General features: G+C 39.5%; 2 protein-coding genes across 3 annotated transcripts; one reads left to right on the top strand and one right to left on the bottom strand.

Annotated features, from left to right (window-relative positions):
* Positions 1-725: 725 nt before the first annotated feature.
* Positions 726-10,048, top strand: LOC129305155 (mediator of RNA polymerase II transcription subunit 14). Its single transcript, XM_054945116.1, has 8 exons — positions 726-1,229; positions 2,075-3,148; positions 3,886-3,980; positions 4,185-4,359; positions 4,510-5,539; positions 5,619-6,640; positions 7,281-8,353; positions 8,802-10,048. Exons 1-8 carry the CDS (start codon positions 1,017-1,019, stop codon positions 9,598-9,600), a joined length of 5,481 nt encoding a protein of 1,826 aa, XP_054801091.1. The 5' UTR covers positions 726-1,016; the 3' UTR covers positions 9,601-10,048.
* Positions 10,049-10,753: 705 nt separating this feature from the next.
* On the bottom strand, positions 10,754-14,646 carry LOC129306432 (light-inducible protein CPRF2-like). Of its 2 annotated transcripts, none has more exons than XM_054947043.1 (6): positions 14,155-14,646; positions 13,089-13,191; positions 12,529-12,757; positions 11,976-12,051; positions 11,748-11,873; positions 10,754-11,518 (listed from the first exon to the last, which is right to left on the bottom strand). In XM_054947043.1, exons 1-6 carry the CDS (start codon positions 14,533-14,535, stop codon positions 11,126-11,128), a joined length of 1,308 nt encoding a protein of 435 aa, XP_054803018.1. In that variant the 5' UTR covers positions 14,536-14,646; the 3' UTR covers positions 10,754-11,125. The 2 variants fall into 2 exon arrangements, with proteins under 2 accessions (XP_054803018.1, XP_054803019.1); XM_054947044.1 differs by having other exon boundaries at positions 13,089-13,185; positions 14,155-14,645.
* Positions 14,647-15,253: the final 607 nt, after the last annotated feature.

The following is a 15,253-nucleotide window of genomic DNA, read 5'->3' as shown; positions in this document are numbered from 1 at the left end:
TTTTAAGATAAATTATTATATATTTTTAAAATAAAAAATCATTGTAATTAAGATAAAATAGAAGGAAAATCAATATATTTTATTTTAAGGATACTCAAATAATTTTTTAATATTTATATTTATTTTTATTTGTTAAAAATAAAACATTTCTGTGCATCGCATGATGGTATAAATCTAGTTTTTAGAAAACTTATTAATTAATTAAAATAAAATTTCATATACTGAGATACTATTTGTGTTACCGTACCAAGTTTAGCCAAAACAAGAGTTTTAAGTTTGGGCGATTGCCTTGTTATCATTATTAATTATTTATTGATATTATATTATTATTATAATATATTTATATTTAATTTAATATTTAATATAAAAATTGTAAAATAAAAGAGTTACTATAATAAAATAATTATAATCTCTAAGCCCATATTTCATCCCATAATTTAGAAGCTGAGCGAAACAAAGTGAAATAAACAAACAAAATCAATGTTTGAAGCGAAACCAAACCGACGGTACTTTTAATTTGATTAGCTGATTAGCTGAAGGCTGATCAAACGAACGCACTATTATTCCGATGTTCAGTGGCGAAATGAATGTTTTATTTCCGTCTGCTTGAATGCTTAGCGCCGCGGGGTGACTAATCAGACAAAACAGAGTTAAAAAGCAAAAGAAGGCGTGAGAAGGCGAGGCTTTAATCACGTGGGCTATAATACCCGCCTCCAAAGTCCAAAGCCGCAGTTGTCCCTCCTTATTTCCGCCTCTGGCCATTGGCGTCTCTGGAATCCAGGGAGCGACCGCATGAAGTTTACGAAGTAACGAGAGAGAGAGAGAGAGAGAGAGAGGGACGAAGCTGTATGAGCGCGAATTACTCTGCCTTTGTTCTCTCCAGCTCTCTCCTCCTCTATTTCCCCCCTCCGTCTCGTGCAATTGTAATTTCTCTAAGCTTCCTTGTGCCGAAACCCTATTTTCCATGGTTTTAACACTATAGATCCCTAACAATCCCTCACCACCTTCGAATCTCAATGGCTGCCGATTTAGGGCAACAGACGGTGGAGTTATCCACCCTTGTGAGTCGAGCTGCTCACGATTCTTACGCTTCCCTCCAAGAACTAATTGACAAATGCGGGTCCACTGAACTATCTGATTCTGAAAGGAAGATTAACATTCTCAAGTTTCTCAACAAGACTCAGCAGCGCATGATCCGCCTTAATGTCATCTCCAAATGGTGCCAACAGGTCTCTCATATCACTTTAGTCCTTTCAATTCTCTATTATCTTCTGTCCACTCCCTCGTGAATGGCTATCCATCTTCTCCCCTCTTACTGCTTCCTGCATCGTAATTTTATTTCTTTGTCTTTGGGATAGCTTGAAGGGAAAGGGGGAAGAAAATTGAATGTCTTGGATTTTTTTTCTTCTTGGTAATAAGTTGCGTGAGGTTTGTCTTGGTTGAATTCCAATCGCTCCTCATGTCGTGTTAGTGCGAACTTGCAGATTCCGTGTTTTCCTTGTCGTGCCTTGGAAATGGTAAATCGACAGAATTCGAGATAGATAGAAATCGTGTACTTTGATTGAACCGAGTCTGTGTTTTGGTTGTTCTAGAGACGTGACTGCTGATTTATTTTATTAAACTAAATTCACTTTAGTTTATACTTGTTTTTGCTAGTTCATTGAGTTTCGGGTGAAAGCGAGTCATTTAAACGAGTTATGGGAGCTTTTGTCACTACAATTTTGTTTTAGTGCTTGATCAGTACTACTTTGGTTTATAGGATGATTTTTAAATGCTTGTAATGATTGGGGTTGAATCTTGGGCTGGGTAACTCTAGGATGGATTGTTGAAATCGAAACATAATTAGAATCTGGAATGATTCCTTGTTTACTTACTGTATTCAATGGGGAAACGTACAGACACATACCAGTGCCGAGTTAACTCTCTTTCCCACGTTACATTTCAGTATAGAGGGGGAGGTTTCTTAAACAATTACTTATGATCCTGTGAATACTGGACAAGCAAGTTTGGGAGTTTCATCTGATCACCATGTGGCATGCTGCTTGTGTATAATCGGTATTTGTCTGACTTGCAGGTTCCTTTGATACAGTATTGTCAGCAACTAACATCTACTGTATCAAATCATGATACGTGTTTTACTCAAGCAGCAGATTCATTGTTCTTCATGCATGAGGGGCTTCAGCAAGCCCGTGCTCCTGTTTATGACGTTCCATCAGCAATTGAAGTTCTTCTAACGGGAAATTATGAGCGATTACCAAAATGTATAGAAGATGTGGGCACTCAGAATACTTTAACTGAAAATCAGCAAAAGCCTGTTTTGAAGAAGCTGGACATGCTTGTACGCTCAAAATTGCTTGAAGTTTCACTTCCAAAAGAAATTTCTGAGGTTAATGTTTCTGATGGTACAGCATTGCTTAGGGTGGATGGAGAGTTTAAGGTTTTAGTAACTCTTGGCTATAGAGGACACCTATCGATGTGGAGGATATTGCATTTGGAGCTGCTTGTTGGTGAAAAAGGAAGACCTGTGAAATTGGAAGAATTGCAGCGTCATACCCTTGGAGATGATTTAGAGCGAAGAATGGCTTTAGCGGAAAATCCTTTTCTTATATTGTACACGGTTCTTCATGAGCTATGTGTTGCACTTGTTATGGATACTGTCATAAGGCAAGTGCAAGCTCTTCGACAAGGAAGATGGAAAGATGCAATTCGGTTTGACCTCATATCTGAGGGTGGTGTGGGCCATGGAGCAAACACCATTTCTATGCAGAATCCTGATGTAGAATCTGATTCATCTAGCCTGCGAACTCCAGGGTTAAAAATTATATATTGGTTAGATTTTGATAAAAATGCTGCATCAGACTCAGGGGCATGCCCTTTTATAAAAATTGAACCTGGATCAGATCTCCATATAAAGTGCACACACAGCAGCTTTGTCATAGATCCATCAACAGGCAAGGAGGCAGAGTTTTTGTTGGACCAGAGTTGTATTGATGTTGAGAAGTTGTTGTTAAGAGCCATATGCTGTAACAGATATACACGTCTTCTGGAAATTAAGAAAGAGCTAGCTAAAAATGTTCAGGTCTGCCGAACAGCAGATGATGTTGTGCTTCAGTCTTGTATGGGTGAACTCGATACTGAATATAAACTGGTTAGTTTACACTTCATTGTGGATTTCTTCTCATCAAGCGTGTTTATAAACTTTCCTTTATTTCTTTCATATGTTTGTTTCCTTATTGAGGGGAATTTTGTTTGTCGTGTCACATTGCTATGTTGTTTTAGGTAATTTTATTATGTACAGCCTTCTTCAGGTTCTACTTTATATGCTACTTTTTGTTGTTGCCCCATTATGGTTTAATCCGTTTGGGAGAAATATATGCTGAAGGTGTGAAGGGTTGTGGTTGTTCTTCTAGTCAGCATTATGATCATAAGCCTGCACGTGTAGCTTGTTTTAAAATCTGATCTTCACACCTCACCTGCTCTGCTTTGTCGTAGTTCATTTGGGGAATATCTTATGTTTGATGATAAGATCTTTTACATTGATTTTCATGTGAATTTCATATATGCTACACGTAACCTATCAATTTTGGCCGAGGGATGTTTCCTATAAGTTACAGTAAAGGACTTTAAATTAGTTCCAGTCATATGTGCTTATCTTTCTGGGTTGTCTGTTAAATATGTGTTTCTGTGTTGATATGTCTGGTTTTAGACTTTTAGTAAACTATGCTTGTACTTTTTGACATGCCATGCAAACTGCAATTGCAAGTTTTTATGATTTCAGTTATGTCTGCATTTTTTTATGTCTTTGTGGTGTAATATTATGCCTTGTCTTATTACTTGCTCAATTTCGTGAGGGCTTTTAAGAGTTAGGCTTGTTTCTGCCTGCAGAAAGATGATAAGGGCAGTAAGGACGCTGTGGGGCAGGAGGTATTGCGTGTGCGTGCATATGGCTCATCATTTTTTACTCTTGGGATTAATATCAGGTGCCTTTTGTGTTCTTGTCCATATTTATTTTCCTATGTAGTCATCTTGTTCAAATGTGAAGCATGGTTGTTGTTCAAAGAATAAGTGAAGTGATGGATAACTATGTTTATAGGCTTTTGATAATGCTTACTGTGAATTTTAGTCTTGATTCCCAAGGTGATAAATTCTGTATGCACTTGACTTTCATTTGTTTTGTTATTCAGGAATGGTCGCTTCCTTCTTCAATCATCATGGAATATAGTTGCTCCGTTGGCTCTGTCAGAATGTGAAGAGGTGTTAAATCAAGGAACCATGACTGCAGCTGAGGTCTTCATTAGCTTGAGAAGCAAAAGTTTATTGCACCTGTATGCATCTATTGGAAGAATTTTATGCCTAGAGGTATGCTACTATTCTCTGGCCTTTAATAACAAAGAACCTAAGATAATATATATACATGCACATATATTTAACGAATTTGGACTGTCTTTTTAGTTGAGCGTACATAATATGGTTTTCCTGTGGCCTATGGCTTATGTGATTTGCTTGCAGGTGTATGAGCATGGTTTGAGTACAGTGAAAATACCCAAGAGCATTATAAATGGTTCAGCTATGCTACTCATGGGATTTCCTGACTCTGGAAGCTCTTACCTTCTGGTCATGCAACTTGATAAGGATTTTAAACCCCTGTTTAAGTTGCTAGAGACTCAGCCAGACTCATCTGGGAAAGATCCTTCATCTGGTGACTTGAATCATGTGCTGCGGATTAAGAATATTGATATAGGACAGATGCAGATGCTGGAGGATGAAATGAATTTAAGCCTGGTTGAAAGGCGAAAATTGTGCCCCTTTTTGCCTAATGCTGCTGGCCCAATTCAAACCTCTGAGCATGAGTTTCTTTTGGATGTTGGTCCTGAGAGTTCATTGCAAAATGCAGGGTGTCAGTTATCAGGTTTTGCATCACTTGTTGATGAAGTGTTCGGACAGGAGAAAGGGTCTTCTGCGCTTCCACACTCTGTTCAAAATTTTGCCTCATCCCTGAACACTTCTGCTTCTACTCATTATGGTTCTGTCCCAATGAATCTCCATGGTATAAAAGGTGGAACCTCTTCTCCAAAGTGGGAAGGGGGCATGCATATATCACAGATTAATAATGTTGCAAATGCTTCTGGCGTTGCCTCCCATTATTATGGTTCCATGTACTCATCTAGTAGTGTCAAGGGCCCAGTTCAGTCTAGCTCCATGGGCTTGCTTTCCACCGGTCAAGGATGGAGTACAACTGGGAAAAAGCTATCTGCTTCAAAATCTGAACAAAATCTGGCTTCTCTTAGATCGCCACCTTCAGTTGATAATGGTTCGTGTACTTCTATGGATGAAGATCAACTAAGAGTCCTGAGTGATAACAGTAATGATACTTTATGTGTAAATCAATCATCACAACTTTTATCTCCTCCTCGACCAGCTGGCTCTCGAATCTCTACACCTAATTCCAAGCCTGATGGACCTCGTAATTCACCAAATGGGCCTCCAGTTGGATCACTCAGGGTTGCTGGATCTGGTTCATGTGCGGCAACTCCCGTATGTAAGACACTTTCTTTGTGTGTTCACTTTTGTCATGTTTGTTTTTGGCCATATTTGATTTGATTGGTGCATCCTTGCAGCTCAAGCAATGGAATCCATGGTGAATGATTGCACCAATCATGATATTTTTTCCAAAAATGACAAGAGATCTCGAAAGCGAACAGCTTCAGATATGCTGAGTTTGATTCCATCCCTTCAAGGTCTTGAAAACGGCTCTGTAATCTGTAAGAGAAGAAAGATTTCAGACTCACCTTGTTCTCAGTCTTCTTTGCATCAAGTGCTTACATCAACTGAAATGATACCTAAAACTGAAGTATACGGTTATGGAAATTTGATCATGGAAGCAAATAAAGGGAATGTTCCATCTAGCATTTACATAGCGGCCCTTCTTCATGTGGTCAGGCACTGTTCACTTTGCATCAAGCATGCTAGACTAACCAGTCAGATGGAAGCATTAGACATTCCATACGTTGAAGAAGTGGGTTTAAGGAGTGCTTCATCTAACATATGGTTCCGACTCCCATCTGCCAGAGGGGGTGATTCATGGCAACATATATGCTTGCGACTTGGCAGACCAGGTTGCATGCATTGGGATGTTAAAATAAGTGACCAGCACTTTAGGGATTTGTGGGAGCTTCAAAAAGGGAGTAGTAGCACACCTTGGGGATCAGGTGTTCGGATAGCTAATACATCTGACATAGATTCACATATACACTATGATCCAGATGGTGTTGTTTTGAGTTATCAATCTGTGGAGGTAGATAGTATAAAGAAATTAGTGGCTGATATCCAAAGGCTTGCCAATGCAAGAACGTTTGCTCTTGGCATGAGGAAATTGCTTGGTGTAAGATCAGATGAGAAACCAGAAGAAGGCATGACAGTTTCTAATGCCAAAGCATCTGTTGCCAAAGTTGCTTCAGATACTGCAGATAAGCTATTGGAACAGATGAAAAGAACGTTTAGAATTGAGGCAGTGGGGTTAATGAGCTTATGGTTTAGCTTTGGTTCAGGTGTTCTTGCTCGTTTTGTTGTTGAGTGGGAATCAGGTAAAGAGGGTTGCACAATGCATGTATCCCCTGATCAACTTTGGCCTCATACCAAGGTTTGTCGATTTCTCTTTTAACTGATTTTTTGTTTGTTCTTTCTATATGTACTGTGTTTTAGTGTTGGTTATCGTTGCATGTGTGATACTAAGAATATATGATTGGTATGCTACCTTGTCATGTTCTTTGGCTCTGATAATTATTTTTGTATTTATTGTTTAATCTATTGCTGTTTTGTTTGTTGGGTCTTGTTCCCTTTCATGGGAATTAATCCATTTGATTGTGCAAGAGTATTTGTTATCCTTGCTGAAGGGTCCATTTTATACCAATTAAGTTGCTGGAATAATTTTCTTCTGCTCTATCTGCTCTTTGCGCATTGAAAACTAAAGAATGCGTTGGATTGAGTTCATTATTGGTTTCTATCTGTTGAAAATTGTTGATGGTCAAAAGGTCAAACTTCCTCGGATCTTAAGTTCTGCAATATAATATTGAGAATTTTTTACCAATGTTAAGCGGTAATGTTTTATGGCAATTCCCTTATCTGATATTTATTATGCTAGGAAACCAGTTAACATAATGTGAATCTGTTTTTTGCCCATATACATCAAAGATGCTTGCTTCTTCTCGCCCTATCCATACCTGCAGAAACAACTCCTGGGAATATATATTTATGATATCTGATGCTATTGTCATGCACAGTTTCTGGAAGATTTTATAAATGGAGCTGAAGTTTCATCACTTTTAGATTGCATTCGGCTCACTGCGGGGCCCTTACATGCCTTGACAGCTGCAACCAGGCCAGCACGAGCTGGTCCTGTTCCAGGGGTTCCTGGGATTGCGGCAGCCCTATCTTCTATTCCTAAACAGACTGGTTATTTACCGCCACAGGGACTTCTGCTTGGTAGTTCAACTACAAATGTTGTCCAGGCTTCTTCTGCTTCTGGAGGAAATATTATCGCATCCACTGCTAGTGGATCTCTCAATAATCAAAGCCTTGCTATGCTAGCTGCTGCGGGGCGTGGCGGTCCAGGCATTGCTCCGAGTTCACTGTTGCCCATTGATGTCTCTGTTGTGTTACGTGGTCCCTACTGGATACGAATTATATATCGGAAACAGTTTGCAGTTGATATGCGTTGCTTTGCTGGAGATCAGGTCTGGTTGCAGCCTGCAACACCACCAAAAGAGGGACGTCCTTCTGGTGGATCATTGCCATGTCCTCAGTTTCGGCCATTCATCATGGAACATGTTGCCCAAGAATTGAACGGTTTGGATCCTAGTTTCGTTGGACAACATGCTGGTGGTTTGGCAAGTTCTAATAATCCAAACTCAAGTTCTGGGTCCCAATTATCTGTTGCTGGAAATGGAAGTAGAATTAACCTTCCTACTTCTGCTGTGATGTCTAGAGCGGGAAATCAAGCAGCTGGTTTAAATCGTGTGGGAAATGCTTTAGCAGGATCTTCAAACTTAGCTATGATGACATCAGCTGTCTCCTTACGGAGATCACCAGGAACAGCTGTCCCTGCGCATGTTAGAGGTGAGCTAAACACAGCCATAATTGGCCTTGGTGATGATGGAGGGTATGGTGGTGGTTGGGTTCCCCTTGTTGCTCTTAAGAAGGTTTTGAGAGGTATTCTCAAGTATCTTGGGGTGCTATGGCTTTTTGCTCAGTTACCAGATCTTCTGAAGGAGATTCTAGGATCCATTTTGAAGGAAAATGAAGGAGCACTTTTGAACTTGGATCCAGAGCAGCCTGCATTGCGGTTTTTTGTTGGGTAAGTTGTAATCAAAACTCTTATTACAGTCTGTCACCTATATCCCTTTTTGAACTTGGGAAAAAAAGATAAGCCGGGGGGATGAAATTCAAGATTAATGCCCTTTTGCACTTATTCTTTATCCATGTGCCTTTTCTTTCTATTTTTAAAATCATTCTTTATTTGTGTTCTGCTCATATGATTTAGCCTCGTGTTTTCTAGTGCCCTGTTAATTTTTAAATTTAAATGAGGGAATGTGAAATGCCTTTTTTTTTTTTTAAATTTTATTGTTATTCAAGCTTGTTTCTGTGAATGATTTCAAATCAATTTTCTATGTTAGTAAACAGCATGCGTATTTATATATAATGACTTATTAGCCACTAATTATCCACAACTTTATATCCCTTGGTGCATCTTGCTTCTGTAATTTCAGACATAAAACAGACCCTTTATTGTGTGTGCTTGGCAGGGGTTATGTGTTTGCTGTTAGTGTCCATCGTGTTCAGCTTCTTCTTCAGGTTTTGAGTGTGAAGCGCTTCCATCATCAACAGCAGCAGCAGCAGCAAAACTCAAACACTGCACAAGAGGAATTGAGTCAATCTGAAATAAGTGAAATATGTGATTACTTCAGCCGTCGAGTTGCATCAGAGCCTTATGATGCCTCTCGTGTTGCTTCATTCATAACACTTCTCACCTTACCTGTATCAGTTCTCAGAGAATTTTTGAAATTAATAGCTTGGAAAAAGGGATTAACCCAAGCACAAGTTGGAGATGCCACTCCAGCTCAAAAACCACGGATTGAATTATGTCTTGAAAACCATGCTGGGCTGAATATGGATGAGAACTCTGAAAACTCATCTGCATTCAGAAGCAACATCCATTATAATCGACCTCATAATTCTGTTGATTTTGCCCTGACTGTTGTTCTTGATCCTGCACATATCCCTCGCATCAATGCTGCTGGTGGTGCTGCTTGGTTGCCATATTGTGTTTCTGTAAGGTTGAGATATTCATTTGGTGAAAGTTCTAATGTGACTTTTCTTGGCATGGATGGAAGCCATGGAGGTAGGGCTTGCTGGTTGCATCATGATGATTGGGAAAAATGTAAACAAAGAGTGGTACGAGCAGTGGAACTGAATGGGAGCTCAACAGCAGATATGAGTCAAGGTAGGTTAAAAATAGTTGCAGATGGCGTGCAAAGAACTTTGCATCTATGCCTTCAGGGGTTAAGAGATGGTGGCGCTACCGTGAGTTCTGGAGCAACGTGATTGTTTTGGTGGGAGCAGCGATGGTATATGGATTTTTATGTTGGGGTAGTCTAGCAACATTGCATTTTTGTTTACCATTAGGAGTCCTCTGCTAAGCATGTCGTTGTTTTGGCAAGCTTTCTCTGCACGGAGGCCATTCTGATAAAAATTTGCAAATTATCGAGCAATTGAGATGAAATGGTGGCAAGAAATGATTTTGGTGAGGCAGCAGGTGGCATTGATAAGTTTGCAGAGACTCGAGCTGAGATTTTGCTTCGTCCATCTTAGGATTCTAACCAAGACTAATAATGAGTACTTGGCATTTGTCAGATCCAGAATATTCAGAATTAGGTGGTTCAATATCTCGAGAGTAGTGATTTATATCTTGTTATGACATTTTGGGTGATTGCTTTGGTACTTGTACAGATAACAGTGGTAAGATTTGTAAAGGAAATTTGTTGTGCACGAATTCTACACCCCATAACCTGCAAGTTGGTGAAAAGAGTCGTTAAAAATAGTTTTAAATTCTTGTCTCCCTTGCTTCCGGCGGAAGCATTGGTTAGTAAACTAGTTTCCCGAGGTTCTGCGGCCCTCATAAAGCTAAGCCTTCTATTTTCATGTTTTCACTGACTTCTAAGCCCAACTAGTTAAAGAAAAACCCCTTGTATAACTAAACAAGTGATGAAAACCCCATCAAACGTGAAGTGGGTCTGAACGCGTGGGCAACTCCATTCAGTTTTGCCAATAAACGTCGTTGAATTACAGATTCAAGCTGTCTGGGGTCGCTTTGTTTCAATTCATGATATCTTTTCGTAGAAACTAATTTTCAAATATCGGTATCATATATAGAAAATTTCTCGTGATGCAAATGTTGCTGCAGATCATTTGGCGAAACAAGCTCTTGATGCGTGGCCTGGATTGCACATTCTTAGCTTTCCCACGGAGAGTCTTAGACGTTGCATGGATAGCACTTGTACTGTAAATGAGTCTAGAGTTTAGGCTCATCTATTTCTTATCAAAAAAAAAGAAAAGAAAATTGGGAACTTTGGCGCGCGTGACACGTTGGAAAAGCCAGCAGATGTAACAGCTGATCCGATATTTTTCCATTTAGATCTTACCATGCGAAGACACAGAAATAATAAACTACTAGCTTTTTTCTTATGGGTCTGGGGTATGAATTGAATGACACTCCATATATAAACAGGAGATAATTGGTGCGTTCCCTAAGCAACATAAGGTAATTTATAAATCATTGGTGGCTCATGGTGCCAACTTCTCCTTGCAGCCTTGGTGACCGCAACAATGCGACATCAATTCACCGGAAGATATAATAATCCCCATTTTGCGTTAGCGATGCTAATCTACCACTATTCATTCTGACTCCATCAAATTTAACTACATCAGATTTGCATGCAGCTCCATCAGCTGTACATATGGTCTGGAACACAATGGGCTATATCCCGAACAACAGACTGATGCGGTCAAAGATGAATAAGTCTACCTCCAAAATACAAGTTGTTTCTGAACTTTCTCAAACAATAATTGACTAATGATCTCCACTGGAAGAAGGTCCAGATGAATCTGCACCACCACAAATTCTCTTCTGCAGATGTTCCAAGCTAGCCACCCGCTGAAGGGAAGCTGTTTGTCCCATCCTGTTCCCGGCTACCACAGCTGCCCTGCTCAGCTGACCATTTTCATTTGAACAAACATCCCCCAATCCATTGTTCACTCCCAGATCATGACTGGACAAAGGAGTATTCGAAGGTTGATAAAAGTGATGGATTGGATCATCTTGCACAGGAACAGCTGCATCTGCTGACGTGTCTGGAGGGCTCCCATCAAATGAAGAGATACCCATTGATGATATCTCGGACATGGCATGAAACATTGGGTTCAATCCAGTAATTCTTTTGACAGTCTCTTCAGCCATCTTCACCTGATAAAAGGAGGGCATGGAAGGAAATGAAACATGCCATATCCATGTGAAATAGACATGAACCAATTTCCCTTTCCTTTAACTAAGCTTCTGACTATGAAGGAAACCACCCTAATTGGCTCCAATTTTAGTTTGCCAGGCCAACCATAACACGGGTACTTAACTAACAAGAACTAGTAGGCTTTGCTATCACTGGAACTAATTATAAAAAGCAAGGAAGGCTTTTTACCTTTGCTCTCAATGTTTCAATGTCAGCTTTTAATACTCTGTTGTCAACACCAGATTCATTGTACTTATGGCTTACATCAGTAAGACGCTTTAACAAGGATGAATTTTCAACTCTTAATTGAGAAACCTACAGATAAAATATTAGTTTAGCAAGTATAACAAATCGTTGGGAGAAATAACAGAAAGAGGGGTTGCAAAAAAGGTTAGATCCAAAAGAGAATGTATGCACCTGTGTCTCGAGCTCAGTTAAATGAGCCTGCTTTCTCCTTCTTGAACGCCTAGCAGATTCCCTATTGGAAAGCATCCTGAAAGATACATTGCACTGGGCAATTGATTAAACAAAGCAGAAGTTGTCTAAGTTTGACACTGACTTACAATCAACAAAGATAGAAAACAATCTGTTTTTAAAAGATATTTCCAGATCCTTGAAGCTTAACCTCCAATATGAGAAGGTATTTTGTCTAATTATGGGATGACATTCCTAAAGGTTTGGTAAACGATAGAACACAATGTGTGGGGTAGTGCAACCCATGAAGACGACCCCATTTAGTGAGATAAAGCTTGTTATTTTTGTTGTTGTTTACGGGATAACTTCCTAGGGGTATAACAATTTTAAGATCAACGGACACTTGCATAACTTTTTCTTCACAAAATACTGATGTCCCTGTGAATGTTATACCGCAAAAAATTGAAGTCAGGCCATGTAACTCCTGAGTGCACGTACATACAACAAGCACTGACATTTCCCATACTTAACTCAGTAATTCCAAAACCATCATTACCTCCTTACTCGTTTTGCATCAGCAGGGTCCATATTTTCAGTCATCTCCGTTTCTCCCTCAACATCATCATCATCCGACAGCTCCCTTGAGGATCCACTTGTTGTTGGCTTGTTTGCAATAGCAGGCTTCTTTTGGATCACAGGTAAGGAAGGAATTCCAACTGGTGCTTTCGTATCTTTATCTAGTAATTTAGATGGATCACTTCCATATGGACCAGATATACCAGATCCTGAAATATAGACAGCAAAAACATAATTCAAACGGTATTGCTCACATTTGGACTGTGGAGAGACAAAATTCAACCTCTAAAGCTGCTCATGCAAAAACCAGGAGGATCAAGAAAAAAAGAGGTGGAACATAATATTATAGTTGAGTGATGCATTTACAGTAGTCATGTAGCAAATGATCTCTTTTAATTTCTGTATCAACCTGCTCTTCTATCAGCCAATATTGACATGAAGTTATTTCATGAATGTAATCTACTTCTTAAACCTTCAATTATTCGTTCATATACACATAAACTTTCATAAACACATCTACATACATTTACCAAATCAAACCTTTAAAAGTAGCCTGAGGTCCGACTTGAGAAGAATCAGAAGCCTGTGATCCACTGTCAACAAAAGGAGCTGAATCTTGAGCTTTGCCTAAAGATCCCTGTTGCTATGATTAGAAGAAAACATTAGATTCTGACCTTATCATCACACCCCAGGGGGAAGTAGGGAAGGGAATGAAATTTTAAGTAAAATTTGTAAATTAGATACAATAAAGATGCTATATTTTCTTCTGGTTGATAGATGTAAACTTGGAAATGCGACTACCATAGAAGGACACATAGTAACAAACATAAAATGTAGAGGAAAAACATATGAAACTAAAATCAATTTCTAAGATTGGAATGCAGAAGTCTAAAATCAAAATAAACAAAGTAGTCAAAAGGAAATTATCACACAAAAGTAGTTGCATCAAAAGAAAACCAAACATCTTGTGTTGGTTGTAGAATAGATGAAAGGAATATAAGAATTTCCTTTACCCATGCAAAAGGAATTATGCGCTTCGATATCCAAAGCATGTGAAGGGAGGGGCCCCAGACCGCCGGGGTTGGGGGGGAGTTAACAAAGAAATATTGTAAAAGTTGAAAATTAACTATTGCCTACCAAAGGAGATGCAGTCTTTTTTTTTTTTTTTTGGCTTTGAAGTGCACCAACTGGAAAGCAAAAGTATACTTTTATTGATCTAGGGAAAAAATCATTACAACCATAAATGGGTTCGAAGTTAAAGTTGTATTTCTGTGCGCAAATCCACTAATTTCCCTAGTTCAGGAATGTTGATTCTGCAGTAAAACTCAAGATACCGAAAACCAGAACAGCAGCGGGATGATCAGCTGTTTTAAAATCATCCAAATAAGTTTAAGTATGAAATATTTCCATCCGAATTTCGGATTTAAAATTTATCCTAGCACACAGACTGGACAACGATAGATAAAAGCATAAAAAAAAAATATCAAACAAGCCAGATCCAATAAAATCATATTATTTTCAGCCGCCGCAGATTTTCCAATTGGTTTCCCCGAATGCTTCCAGCGATGTACATGCAATTACAAAAGAAAGAGGGGGGGATAATTACCCGAGACAATGCGACGGCCGCACAGGCGAGATTGAGTTTGGTCTTGAGGTAAGCCTGGTAGTCATCGGAATTGACGGGAATTTTAGGAATAGAAGGAGCGGGAGAAGGCACATTGGGCTGCAGTGGCGTGACCCCCGTATTCAGAGCGGGATCCTGTTTAGGTTGATCCTTGATATGAAGCGAAGGGTCATCGTTACGGTGAGGAGGAAAGGAAGAAGAGGCCGGAGAGGTCGGGGAGGGAACAGAAGCTTCCTGAAGGAAGCGCTGGAAGGCCCACTCGGAGGCGCTGCGGTTCATCTTGGAGGGTTCATGGGTTCCGGTGGACATCGGCGGCGACCAGAACTGATCGGATATTTCATCCACCGAAAACACCCTATCCATGTTGTTCGCCCACCTTGCTTTTTGGAATCCTCTTCCTATCGTGCGCCGGCTCTGCTATTGCTACTTGCCAGGGAGATATCTCGTCATCTCATTATATCATATGGGGGCATATCGGATATTGATCTGAGGAATAATTCAAAAGTGGGAACAAGATGCGCGTTTAGGTAAAAAATAAAATTAAAAAAAAAATCACGCTGGGATGTCACATAATATTCTAATTTTAATTATTGAAAAGTCTAACGGAAGGTAAAAATAATCATAAAGTTCCAAAGGCTTCATTACAAATAGGTTTTGATATGTATTTATTAAAATGTTTTTTTTCAAAAAAAAAAAAAAGCTCCTGTTGCTGTATTAGGAAGAAAATATGGCATGCATTATGAGGTTAATCCTAATCACCAAATAAATAAATAAGAGGCATGTCCCCGCAAAGCATTAGGATAAATCAATAATTTTATGACTCCACTAACGCCAAATTGACTACCCCGTATGATCGAGCACGTCGTCCTCTTCAATGTAAAAGACACCGAGGAACCCTCACATGCCTCGGCCAAGATCGACCGAATAAATTCTCTCAGCCTCCTCAAAGAGTTTGTTCACGTCACTGCAGCTCCTATGCTTTGAATCAAATCCTCCACTCTCAATTTCACTCACATATGCCATAGTCGCTACAACTCCAAACCAGACTTTGACGCCTATATCGCACATCCTAGTCATCTGG

The sequence above is a fragment of the Prosopis cineraria genome, unplaced genomic scaffold (genome assembly GCF_029017545.1).
Source record: "Prosopis cineraria cultivar Desert tree isolate PC_DT_omini unplaced genomic scaffold, ASM2901754v1 PC3, whole genome shotgun sequence".
NCBI lineage: Eukaryota > Viridiplantae > Streptophyta > Magnoliopsida > Fabales > Fabaceae > Prosopis > Prosopis cineraria.
Note: the sequence above shows the minus strand (reverse complement) of the source record. Positions and strands in the feature narration are given on the sequence as shown.